The following is a 12,896-nucleotide window of genomic DNA, read 5'->3' as shown; positions in this document are numbered from 1 at the left end:
CGCTAAAAAACAGAGAAAACTATATAGATACCAATTATGTTAGCTATTAGTCATTATTACAGACAAGATAAATCCTACAATAGGCAGCTTTAAAATGTTTCGAAATTTCTGCGCACACATTTCTCATTAATCGCTTTTACGAATTTCCTATGCTTTTATTGTGACATTCAAAGCAACCGTGCCCAGAAGTGTGTCTCAATAATTAGCGACGTTCAGGGTGGGCAGACGTGATTCAACTGTTAAACTAGCTTAGTTAGTTTTCTCGTGGGTTTTACAGGGGCCTCTGTGAATAGCTCAGTCTTGTATTTAAGCAGTCTGACAAAAGTTTAAGTGAGCTTTAAAACGAGGTTTTACACTTGCTTTGAAGCTTGACACCCTGAAGGCTATTTTTGGACCAACAGTAGTTCCCCACCATTGACTTCTGAAATTGTAAGTCCTCGAAAGCGCCCTATACCCCTTAGTAATTTGTCTTTTAGGTTTAAAACGTTAAGTCGGTTGAGTGTGTTAATGCTAGTTTCACTTGTGTAAAAAGCTGTGCCATTATTTCCTTCGCTGTTCTATTTTTGAGGCCCTGAATGCAACCTTTGACCAAGGCTGATAGGCACTTTAAGTATCTCACGTTTTCGCCCTCCTTTTGCAGATGCTTCTTAGTGCAGAGCTGTAGATACCCACAATGAGACTACAAACCCTGTCACTGAGAGCGCTGCTATTCCTGGGGCTTTGGCACACAGGAAGGAGAAGTCTAGCCTCAGCCCCAGAGCTGCAGGAACAGCCTAAGAAGATAGGTAAGGCAAAAATAAATAAAAATAAAACATGGACTCGTGCTGTCTGTCACTCTTCAGCTTCTTTAGAGGACAGAGAAGTACTTTCATTCTGTCAGCCCTCTTAAACTTATCTTTGTGGCAGGTTTGTTGGTTGTTTCATCATCAGTTAGTTCCACGACTAACTGAACAATAATTTTGCCCCTGTATACCAGCACAATGTTTCGTTTTTGTTTTTTTGGTTTTTTTTTATCAAACAGTCAGGATATGATCTTTGATTTAAGGGGCTTAACAAACATATTTCATCTGCTGTTCACAAACAACAGCCAGCTTAATGCATAGTCCCCCACTTCCAATTTCTCTAAAGAAACTGGACAAACTAACTTGGGTTTTAAATAATGAGGATTGCTTTTAACAGGCTAAACCACCAAAGAAAACCAGTGCACTCTGTTTTCGAATAAAATTTTAAAAAGTAAATCTAATCTAAATCTAAAGTAAATTTAATTTCATGGCATGGTCATGTTTCACTCCCTGATGAGTGATGATGATATGTGCGAAAATCTGTTAATATTTTCAGGCTGAAAATGACCTTTTCATGAAAATAAAGGGTATTTGTGCTTTTGTTCAGAGTTGTTGAATGGAGAGTCGTGTCATTGGTGGATCAGAACGACTTGAGAGTTCCCAGAAGTTCATAGCAGGATGTGAATGTGTTAATAAAAAGCTATAATAAAACTGCCTTTTTCTCTGTAATTACTAATCAAAAAATGCATTGATCTACAATACACTGTATGCCACAGTGAGGTTATATTTATTTATAAGTCAAATATTCAAGGATTAGATTTAACTACAAGGCTCCTCCATATACAGGGAGTGCAGAATTATTAGGCAAGTTGTATTTTTAGTTGTATTTTTGAGGAATAATTTTATTATTGAACAACAACAACCATGTTCTCAATGAACCCAAAAAACTCATTAATATCAAAGCTGAATGTTTTTGGAAGTAGTTTTTAGTTTGTTTTAGCTATTTTAGGGGGATATCTGTGTGTGCAGGTGACTATTACTGTGCATAATTATTAGGCAACTTAACAAAAAACAAATATATACCCATTTCAATTATTTATTTTTACCAGTGAAACCAATATAACATCTCCACATTCACAAATATACATTTCTGACATTCAAAAACAAAACAAAAACAAATCAGCGACCAATATAGCCACCTTTCTTTGCAAGGACACTCAAAAGCCTGCCATCCATGGATTCTGTCAGTGTTTTGATCTGTTCACCATCAACATTGCGTGCAGCAGCAACCACAGCCTCCCAGACACTGTTCAGAGAGGTGTACTGTTTTCCCTCCTTGTAAATCTCACATTTGATGATGGACCACAGGTTCTCAATGGGGTTCAGATCAGGTGAACAAGGAGGCCATGTCATTCGTTTTTCTTCTTTTATACCCTTTCTTGCCAGCCACGCTGTGGAGTACTTGGACGCGTGTGATGGAGCATTGTCCTGCATGAAAATCATGTTTTTCTTGAAGGATGCAGACTTCTTCCTGTACCACTGCTTGAAGAAGGTGTCTTCCAGAAACTGGCAGTAGGACTGGGAGTTGAGCTTGACTCCATCCTCAACCCGAAAAGGCCCCACAAGCTCATCTTTGATGATACCAGCCCAAACCAGTACTCCACCTCCACCTTGCTGGCGTCTGAGTCGGACTGGAGCTCTCTGCCCTTTACCAATCCAGCCAGGGGCCCATCCATCTGGCCCATCAAGACTCACTCTCATTTCATCAGTCTATAAAACCTTAGAAAAACCAGTCTTGAGATATTTCTTGGCCCAGTCTTGACGTTTCAGCTTGTGTGTCTTGTTCAGTGGTGGTCGTCTTTCAGCCTTTCTTACCTTGGCCATGTCTCTGAGTATTGCACACCTTGTACTTTTGGGCACTCCAGTGATGTTGCAGCTCTGAAATATGGCCAAACTGGTGGCAAGTGGCATCTTGGCAGCTGCACGCTTGACTTTTCTCAGTTCATGGGCAGTTATTTTGCGCCTTGGTTTTTCCACACGCTTCTTGCGACCCTGTTGACTATTTTGAATGAAACGCTTGATTGTTCGATGATCACGCTTCAGAAGCTTTGCAATTTTGAGACTGCTGCATCCCTCTGCAAGATATCTCACTATTTTTGACTTTTCTGAGCCTGTCAAGTCCTTCTTTTGACCCATTTTGTCAAAGGAAAGGACGTTGCCTAATAATTATGCACACCTGATATAGGGTGTTGATGTCATTAGACCACACCCCTTCTCATTACAGAGATGCACATCACCTAATATGCTTAATTGGTAGTAGGCTTTCGAGCCTATACAGGTTGGAGTAAGACAACATGCATGAAGAGGATGATGTGGACAAAATACTCATTTGCCTAATAATTCTGCTCTCCCTGTATTTTAAACTTGTTGACTTGTTTTTGTTTTTTAACATTGCATTCTAATCAACAGAAGACTAATCATTATATGTTTTACTATAGGCAAGGCAAGTTTATTTGTATAGCACAATTCAACAACAAGGTGATTCAAAGTGCTTTACAGAGACATTAGAAACAAGAACAAATAAAAAGCATGATTTAAAATTGATTAAAACACGCAAACAAACAAACTAACTAATTAACAAACAAACAAACAAACAAACAAAACAGTATATAAAATCAAAACAGATAAAATCAGAACAGTAGATAAAATCAGTAGTTAAATGTAAGTTTTGAAATTTAAGCTTAAAGTGTGGATTTGGTGCTTTATTCAAATGCAGCTGAGAACAGGTGAGTCTTCAACCTGGATTTAAATAAACTGAGTGTTTCAGCTGATCTGAGGCTTTCTGGGAGTTTGTTCCAGATATAAGGAGCATAAAAGCTGAATGCAGCTTCTCCGTGTCTGGTTCTGACTCTGGGAACTGATAAAAGACCGGATCCAGATGACCTGAGGGATCTGGATGGTTCATACTGGGTCAGGAGGTCATTGATGTATTTTGGTCCTAAACCATTCAGAGCTTTATAGGCCAGCATCAGAACTTTAAAGTCTATCCTCTGACGGACAGGCAGCCAGTGTAAGAACCTCAGAGCTGGACTGATGTGGTCCACTTTTTTGGTCTTAGTGAGGACTCGAGCAGCAGAGTTCTGAATGAGCTGTAGTTGTCTGACTGATTTTTTTAGGTAGACCTGTAAAGATGCTGTTACAGTAATCAAGCCTACTAAAGATGAATGCATGGACTAGTTTTTCCAGGTCCTGTTGAGACATCAGATCTTTTATCCTTGATATATTCTTGAGGTGATAGTAAGCTGACTTTGTTATTGTCTTAATGTGTTTTTCTAAGTTTAGGTCTGCATCCATCACTACACCCAAATTTCTCGCCTGGTTTGTGGTTTTTAGATGTATAGATTGAAGTTCTCTGGTGACCTGTAATCGTTTTTCTTTGGCGCCAAAGACTATTACCTCAGTTTTGCTTTTGTTTAGCTGGAGAAAATTGTGGCACAACCAGTCATTGATTTCCTCAATGCATTTACCAAGAGCCTGTACAGGGCCTCGGTCTCCTGGTGACATTGTGATATATATTTGTGTGTCATCTGCATAGCTGTGATAGTTTATTTTGTTGTTCTTTATAATCTGAGCCAGTGGGAGCATGTAGATGTTAAACAGAAGGGGTCCCAAGATGGAACCTTGGGGAACTCCACATGTGATACTTGTCTGCTCAGATGTGAAGTTACCTATTGATACAAAGTATTTCCTGTTTTCTACGTATGTTTTGAACCAGTTTAGTACAGTTCCTGAAAGACCTGTCCAGTTCTCCAGTCGTTTGAGTAATATGTTGTGGTCAACTGTATCAAATGCTGCACTGAGATCCAGTAAAACTAGGACTGACATTTTTCCACTGTCTGTATTCAGACATATGTCATTAAACACTTTGGTCAGAGCGGTTTCAGTGCTGTGGTTCTGTCTAAAACCTGACTGGAAGGCATCGTAGCAATTATTCTGTTTTAAGAAGTAACTGAGCTGTTGAGAAACTGCTTTTTCAATGATCTTACTTAAAAACGGGAGATTTGAGATCGGCCTGTAGTTGTTCATTTGTGTCTTGTCAAGATTGTCCTTTTTCAGTATAGGTTTGATTACAGCAGTTTTTAGTGATTCTGGAAACACACCTGATAATAAAGAAAAGTTGACAATCTGTAACAGGTCTGACTCCAAAGTCTTTGAGACCTTTTTGAAAAAACTTGTTGGCAGGACATCTAAACAGCAGGAGGAGGAGTTCAGTTTACCTAAGATGTCCTCCAGGTCTTTGCTGTTAATAGGTTGAAACTGTTTCATGGTGTTTAAACAGTTTTTTGGTGGACACAGTACATATCCTGGTGTTGATGTACCAATTGCTTGTCTAATTTTTTGGATTTTTTCAGTGAAGAATTTGGCAAAGTCATTGCAGGCCATGGTCGAATGAAGTTCAGCTGCCACTGACACAGGAGGGTTTGTTAGCCTGTCAACTGTAGAAAATAAGACCCGAGCATTATGGCTGTTTTTAGTGATGATGTCAGAGAAGTAGGACCTCCTTGCACTCCTCAGTTGTAAATTATAATTGTGAAGTTTCTCTTTATAAATGTCATAATGAACCTGGAGGTTTGTTTTTCTCCATCTGCGCTCAGCTTTCCTACACTCTCTTTTTTCTTTTTTCACCAGTGTGGAGTTTCTCCATGGAGACTTTTTCCTTCCAGAGATAACCTTCACCTTAATGGGAGCAATAGTGTCCATTACATTTAACATGTTAGCATTGAAGCTATTGACGAGCTCATTGACTGAACCTTTGGACAGGTCAGGTGTTAATGGGAAGACCTGGTTAAAAATTGCACTACTGTGTTCAGTTATACACCGTTTTGTGATCACTGTTGTTGATATATTTGTGTGGGCTGAGATTTTACTTTCAAAGAAAACACAGTAATGATCAGACAGGCCCACATCAGACACAGTAACCTTTGAAATGCTCAGGCCTTTGGAGATCAGTAGGTCAAGAGTGTGTCCTCTATTATGTGTGGCCTCTGTTACATGCTGAGTCAGCCCAAAGTTGCCCAGAGTGTTACTCAGGTCTTTAGTCCCTTTGTCCTGAGGGTTGTCCACATGAATGTTAAAATCCCCAGCAATAATTACACAGTCAAAATCAACACAGATCACAGACAGCAGTTCACTGAGATCATTAAAAAAGTCTGTGCAGTATTTGGGAGGCCTGTAAACATTAAGAAACACAACTTTGGATGGGGCCTTCAGCTGTAAAGCCACATATTCAAAAGACTGAAAACTTCCAGGAGATAGCTGCTTACATTGAAATGATTCATTAAATAAGACAGCAACCCCTCCTCCTCTCCTGCTCACCCTGACCTCACTGATAAAACTGTAGTTAGGAGGGGTCGTCTCGATGAGAACAGCTCCACTGTTACTTTGGTCCAACCAAGTTTCAGTTAAAAACATAAAATCAAGGCTGTGCTCAGTGATTAAATCATTAATTAAAAATGTTTTCCCAGCTAGAGATCTAATGTTTAATAAAGCCAACTTAAGTGTTTTAGAGGTATTACTTGTCCCCTCGTGTTTGGGAGCAGTCTGTGGCACACAAGGTATGTTTACTATGTTTAAAGATCTTTTAGAGTGCAGCTCTCTGTGTTTTGACCAGGCCACATGTCTCCTGTCACCTAAAAGTACAGAAATTTTAAAACCTTCTAGTAAACAGGGTCCCAGCTTCTCCTGGGAAAAGTCATCACTGCCATAATCCTCACAGCCCGGACCCTTCACACATCACGCATCAGAACTAAGGGGGGCGAGGCTGGGCAATGTGACTTCGATTGCTCTGTTGAGGGTGGGGCTCGATGGCGAACCTTTGGCCGCTCTGGTGGGGGGTTTATGGGGAACAAAATAAATATTGCAAAGATCTTTTTTTTTATTTATTTTTTTTATATCTTCCAGTTTTGGGAAGAACAGAGTGAGACTGAAAGGTGACTCTTAATGATGACAGCATAATGATTCACTGCACTAGTGTTAGTCTACGTGCACTTTCTTGTTAAATACATTGCACCCTTATCTGTCACTCTCTCCTTGTCTATATTTGAGACGAGGCTTCAAACTTCTCTTTTTTTTTTTCTTTTTTTTTTTTTGGTAAAGCTTGTAGTTAGGCCTGAATCAGGTGACCCTGAAGTATGACTTAGTTATGCTGTTATACTTACTTAAAGTTATTATTACTTACATTGTATACTCAGCCTACATTTGTTATGACACTTTTTCCACTACAGACAGTCAGAACGTGGATTATCTCCACTCTTTTTAGCTGTTGTACTTCTCATCTCTTCCATCGCTGGTAGAACGGGAGGAAGAATAAACTTTCTGATTGTGCTCGAGCCCTCAATCTGAAAGATGTGCAGGTTAATTCATGTTAGCTCACGTTCCTGTCACTTCTCTTTTAAAGCTGTGGTTGGAGCAGGAATTGGCGGCGCAGCGACAGCATATTACCTGAGGCAAGAGTTTGGACCTGGGGTCAAGATCGACGTGTTCGAAGACGGCAGTGTTGGCGGGCGACTTGCGACGGTGAAGATCGGAGATTATGAATACGAAACGGGAGGCTCAGTGATCCATCCTCTGAACCTACATATGAAGCACTTTGTTGATAAATTAGGTAAATTTAACATCCCCTAAACTGCCTGGATTAAAGATAAGAAGTGCGTAAATTGTAGCTTAATGTTTTATGTTTTCACAGGTATTCCTCAGAGAAAAGACGTCCCCTCAAAAATGGCGATCTTTGATGGAAAGCACATCCTGTTCGAAGAGAGCGACTGGTTCATAGTAAATTTCTTCCGCATGCTCTGGCGATACGGGTTGAACTTTCTTCGAATGCAGATGTGGGTGGAGACTGTTCTGGATAAATTTATGAGGTGAGGATGCTGTTTTCTTCTTGGTGGCTTCTAAATTTCACTGCTGTTAGGTTGCCCTAATTATCTTTAAATCCTTTTCTGAACAGAATCTACCAGTACCAGCAGTTTGGCTACTCATTCTCCACCGTAGAGAGGCTGTTGCATGCCATGGGAGGTGATAGTTTCCTCACTCTGATGAATCAGACCCTGGAGGAAGCCATGATGGGAGAAGGATTTTCTCAGGTCTTCATCAATGACATTGTTGCACCGATCACTCGTGTCAACTATGGGCAGAGTGTCCGCATCAATGGCTTTGTGGGTATGTTACAAAACGTGTGATTTAGCACAGATCTCACCGTTTTTTTTGGTTGTTGGTTGATGAAATGGAGTGGGCATGTCTTGTTTTTAGGAGCGGTGTCGTTAGCAGGGGCAGATTCAGGCCTGTGGGCAGTGGATGGAGGCAATAAGAAAGTTTGCTCTGGACTTCTTTACAACAGCAAAAGTGAGCTCATCCCTGCTAGAGTCACTTCCATTTCAGTGAAAGTTCGACCATCCAAGAGAGGTACTATTAACATTCCTTCCTGTCATATAGATCCGGCCTTTTTCTCTTTCTTGATTCTTCATATTTCATCCTGATATCCCTTCATGTCCCACTTTCAGGCACCCCTGTCAGTTTATACGAGATTAGCTATGTTGACCAATCAGGAGCTGCACATTCCCTTTATGATATTGTGATAGTAGCAACGCCTCTTCACCGGGGGAAATCTGACATCACATTTTCAGGCTTTTCCCCTCCAATCCCTTCTCACTACCCCGGGCACTACCACCAGACGGTCGCCACTCTTGTCCACGGCTTGCTCAACGTGTCTTACCTGGGGACCACAGAAGCTGCCTCAGAGTTCACCGTGTCTGATGTCCTCACCACAGACTCAAACGGTTCCATCATCAACAGCCTGAGCTCTCTGGATCCTGTGCACATCCCCAAAGGTTACAAGCGCCCCCCTGCTAGCCAAGCTAATGTCTGGAAGGTGTTCTCCAAAAAGCCGCTGTCCCAGGAGCAGCTGGAGAACATGTTCCTCTCCTATGATTCGGTGTCTGAGACCAAATGGCTGGCATACCCCGCGTACCATCCACCGCATCGCAAGACCCCTCCTTTTATCCTGCACAACCGGCTGTACTACCTCAATGCTGTGGAGTGGGCAGCAAGTGCCATGGAGATGAGCGCCATCGCTGCCAGGAACGTGGCCCTGCTGGCACACCACCACTGGCACGAACAAAAAAGCAAGATCGACCAGGAAGACCTGCACACGCGCCTGAGAGGAGAACTCTGAAAAGTGAGAACTACTTGAGAGTAGAATCAGAAGCAATAAAATAAGATCAATCGAGCCCAATTTTATATGTTGGATAACATCGTAGTCGCCAGAGGAAATGCTGATCTGTGGGAGCATGGTGACACTAGAGCCACAACTTTAGTTGATCAGTGGTTTCAGCTTTTCTAGTTTGGGAAATATTTGTCTTACGTTATTGAAAACTTTTATACCTGTGTGTGTGGACAAATGGGGCATTTGATTATGCCAGTCTTTTTTTAAATTAATGTTTATATTTTGGCTATATTTTATGCATGGGATCCCCAAAAAAGATTCAGACACAGTAAAGTTTGGCACTGCAGTTGCTCCAAACCCCAGACATACACCTACCAATGGATAAACAGTGGACAAGATAGATGAAGCACACATACATACAGAGAGTCCTTCATTTATAGCGAGATACCAGTAGCAATTGATTAATATTGGCAATGGCAATTTCATTTATAAAGGTCATTTTATTACACAATTCAATGCGTTTTAAGATAAAAAATAAAAAGCAGTGCAAGTCTACAGTGCCTTAAGGCAAAAAAACCCAACAAAACAAACTTTACAAAGAAATAAAATACAAGTTGACACACAGTCATTAAGTGTAAGTCTGTGAGAGTAAAAAGGTTTTGAGTATAGACACAGTTGTAGTTGACCTCAGGTCAGCAGGCAGCTGTGAATGGTGTGTTGAGGTTGGAAGCACCCCCAGCACTCTTGGATCTAATTCAGTTAAAAGATCCACCACTGGTGACCTGAGAGTTCTGACTGGGTTATACACACTGAAGAAGTCAGACACGTACTGGGAGACCAAACCACTGAAAGCATTATGATCTATTGAAGAAAAAAAGTTATTTCAGTACTGGACTAATATGTTTAAAATTCCACATGCATCTAAGGACACTGGCGGTTCCAGACTCTGGAAAGTAACATTTTCCTGCTTATGATTTGGATAATCCTGCAAATGTGGTGTTACAGTCTAACATGCTTGTTATGAACCCACAGACCAATTTCTTAAGTAATTTTGAAATAATTTTCTAAAATATTGAATATAATCTTTAGTTGCAGGTAACATTGTCTAACAAAATCTGACAATAAACATGGAGTTAAAGAAGCCAGCAGTTTACCTACATCACAATTCTATCATTATTTTAATCACTTATTGCACATGGATGATGTAACTACTTCAGATAATTGTTGGTTGGTATGATATAACAAAGATGTTCTATTTACAGGCGGTCATAGAGTTCTCATTTGGTTTTCAAATTAGTTTACAAAAAAGGAAGAACGGTAGCTCTGTGGGGCAGGTAGAAGGACAAAAAAAGCAAAATCTAGGGGTTTGCCTCTTTAGTTCAGTGTGCTCCACTGAACTGCTCAGCAACCACAGACTGGTAACTACATGCAACATGGCTGGAGAGCAGCGGTCCAGGTTCGAGTTTGACCCGTGGCCCTTGAAATGCAAAATCCAGGAAACTGTTACAATTATGTTATGTATACTTTATTGAAATTCCTCCCTGCATTTAACCCATTCACTCAGTGAAGCAGTGTGTGTGGGGAGCAGTGTGTAGGGATGGTACCTTGCTCAGGGGTACCTCAGGGTAGCCGTTCAATGGATTCGAACCCCCGACCTCCTACTTAACTATCCCTGTCCCTATATGGTGCTAGCATAGCCACAGAAAACAAGTGAAGCACTCTGTCATTAGGTAATGTGAATAAATTCATGGTCTTAATCACTTATATCCAGTTCAGGGATGCAGGGAGCCAGCTTATATACAAACCTATGACCAATTTAGAATTGCCACTTAACCTCCTAAGACCCGAACTCTTCCACGGCATGCATTTTTAATTTCTCTTTGATATTTGGGCTGATTGGGACCTGATGAATGTAAAAACAAAGAATTACCAGGGTTTTTTTTAACCTAATTATTGTTTCTAAGAAAAGTCAGAGCCACATATGAGGATATTTGTTTAAACGTTTTGATAGAACAGTAGCAGTATAATGTCCTCGTGAGTGGATATCAGACCCTTGTAGAGCAAAATTGAGTATTTTGGTCTAAATAACCCAAAATGTGATGTCCACATATGTGGACGCCAGGTCCTAGGAGGTTAACCTAACATACAAACACACTATTACACAGAAGTAGGTGTAAGCTACTATACTACTACTACCTGCAGTGTGATCTCTAACCCACAGGGGATGCTAAAACTGAAAATACAAACTCCACACATGCTAAAATTACTAAAAGGAAAATACTCAAAGAAAAGAAAAGCAGAACAAAATTATAGAAAATAACTTCCGTAAACAAAATATGAAATAAAAAAATCTCTAAATTGTTTAATTTTCCTTTTAAAAATACTTCTTCAGATGCTTTCTGGCTGCTTTGACTACTTTCTTTCTTTTTTCTTTCTTGTTCTTGTTTTTTAATGCGATGCTTTCCCAGATCACAGAAGTTAACTTGGGCAGTACACTGTTCTCATCACTGATGGGGGGGTGGGCAGAGAAAGGGAGAAAGATCAACTGCATCACAAGCCACAGGCATCACCAGCAACACAACACAAATCACATTAAATGTTAAAACAAAACTGCACTGTGCTGAATTGTGCAATCACTGTGAACCATGCTGCACTGCAGGCCAGACACACAAGTGTTTCTCTGTCATTTTCTTTAGTGTGTTGCTCCTGTTCTGTGTACTGTACAGAGAAAGAAGTCAGCTTGTCATTTCCCTTTAGCCAAATTCTTGCACGTGGTGTTTACTAACATGCTGATGTCCCTTTGCTGATCTGTTTGTATGTCCCCGGATGGATTTCCAGTGTTTCTACCTCCTCAGCAGACTACTGTATGTTTTTTATTGGGTACTGGCAGCTGTCAGCAACAAATGTGCCACCAAGACACTTTCTTTGTAGTAAATCGCATTGATGTCAGTTGTGACTCATTGTTAGTCCCACAGTGACTACAATCGAAAAGTCTTAAACCCATTACACACTAAATAACGTGTGTAAGAATTAATCTAAACTATGATTGTGCCTTAAGCAGGGAAATTGGCGTATGTGTTTATTAAATTTTAGTTGCAGTTTAAGAGATGATTTGGTTCTTCCTGTGTGTTTTTAATGATTTTGTACCTGTGATTTGTAGGATGTCATGTTGTTTAGAAATACTGTATCTGCCTACGGCGCTTTCATGTTCTTTAACTACTTTGGGACAAAGAAAATGTAGTTTGCTAATTGTTTCCTAAGAACCTTTAGAGGCATTTTCTCTATATTTTTTTAAAGTAGTTGAAATATTATTAGTATTATGCACTTTAACTGATTAAAAGAATTTTCTACCTTTATTTCAACAGTGCTGAAAACTCTCAAACTGAAACTGTACTTCTCTAAAGTGTTTCCAATGATGGTAAAGTGATCAGTGCGACTGGTACTGTTTTTGTGTGTGTGTTTGCCTTCAGCTTCAAAATAAAAGTCTAATTAAATTATGTTTGTAGTATTTCTCAATAAATCTGTTTGTAAATAGAAAGTTGGGGTGCTCTGAATATTGATGATAAAAACATGTGGCAATGAGTTGGCTATCATTTCAATTTAAGTTGAAAAAAGTACAAAGTCAACATGTCATGCCACTTTATTAGCTAGATCTTGCTTGTACTGAGTTGGACTCCCTTTTATATTCAGAACTGCTTTAATTCAGATTCAGAAACTTTCCTCAGATTTTCCTAAGTGACCTTAAAAGTGTGAACAAAATATCTTCCATGTTACCAGCAGCAGCCTGACCTATTAATACGAGATGGATCCATGCTTTCTTGTTAAATTCTGACCCTGCTATCTGAATGTCAGAGTAGAAATCGAGACTCATCAGACCAGGCAGAACTTTACTA

The 12,896-nt window shown here is 40.1% G+C and overlaps 1 protein-coding gene across 1 annotated transcript; it reads left to right on the top strand.

Moving 5' to 3' along the window:
• Positions 1-202: 202 nt before the first annotated feature.
• pcyox1 (prenylcysteine oxidase 1) lies at positions 203-12,500 on the top strand. The gene is made up of 7 exons (XM_085279443.1): positions 203-429; positions 641-785; positions 7,240-7,446; positions 7,528-7,702; positions 7,789-8,000; positions 8,091-8,243; positions 8,342-12,500. Exons 2-7 carry the CDS (start codon positions 674-676, stop codon positions 9,010-9,012), a joined length of 1,530 nt encoding a protein of 509 aa, XP_085135569.1. The 5' UTR covers positions 203-429; positions 641-673; the 3' UTR covers positions 9,013-12,500.
• Positions 12,501-12,896: the final 396 nt, after the last annotated feature.

The sequence above is a fragment of the Mchenga conophoros genome, linkage group LG7, assembly GCF_057382185.1.
Source record: "Mchenga conophoros isolate Kocher_MC1m ecotype Shallow Benthic linkage group LG7, M_conophoros_male_GT1.1, whole genome shotgun sequence".
Classification (NCBI taxonomy): domain Eukaryota; kingdom Metazoa; phylum Chordata; class Actinopteri; order Cichliformes; family Cichlidae; genus Mchenga; species Mchenga conophoros.
Note: the sequence above shows the minus strand (reverse complement) of the source record. Positions and strands in the feature narration are given on the sequence as shown.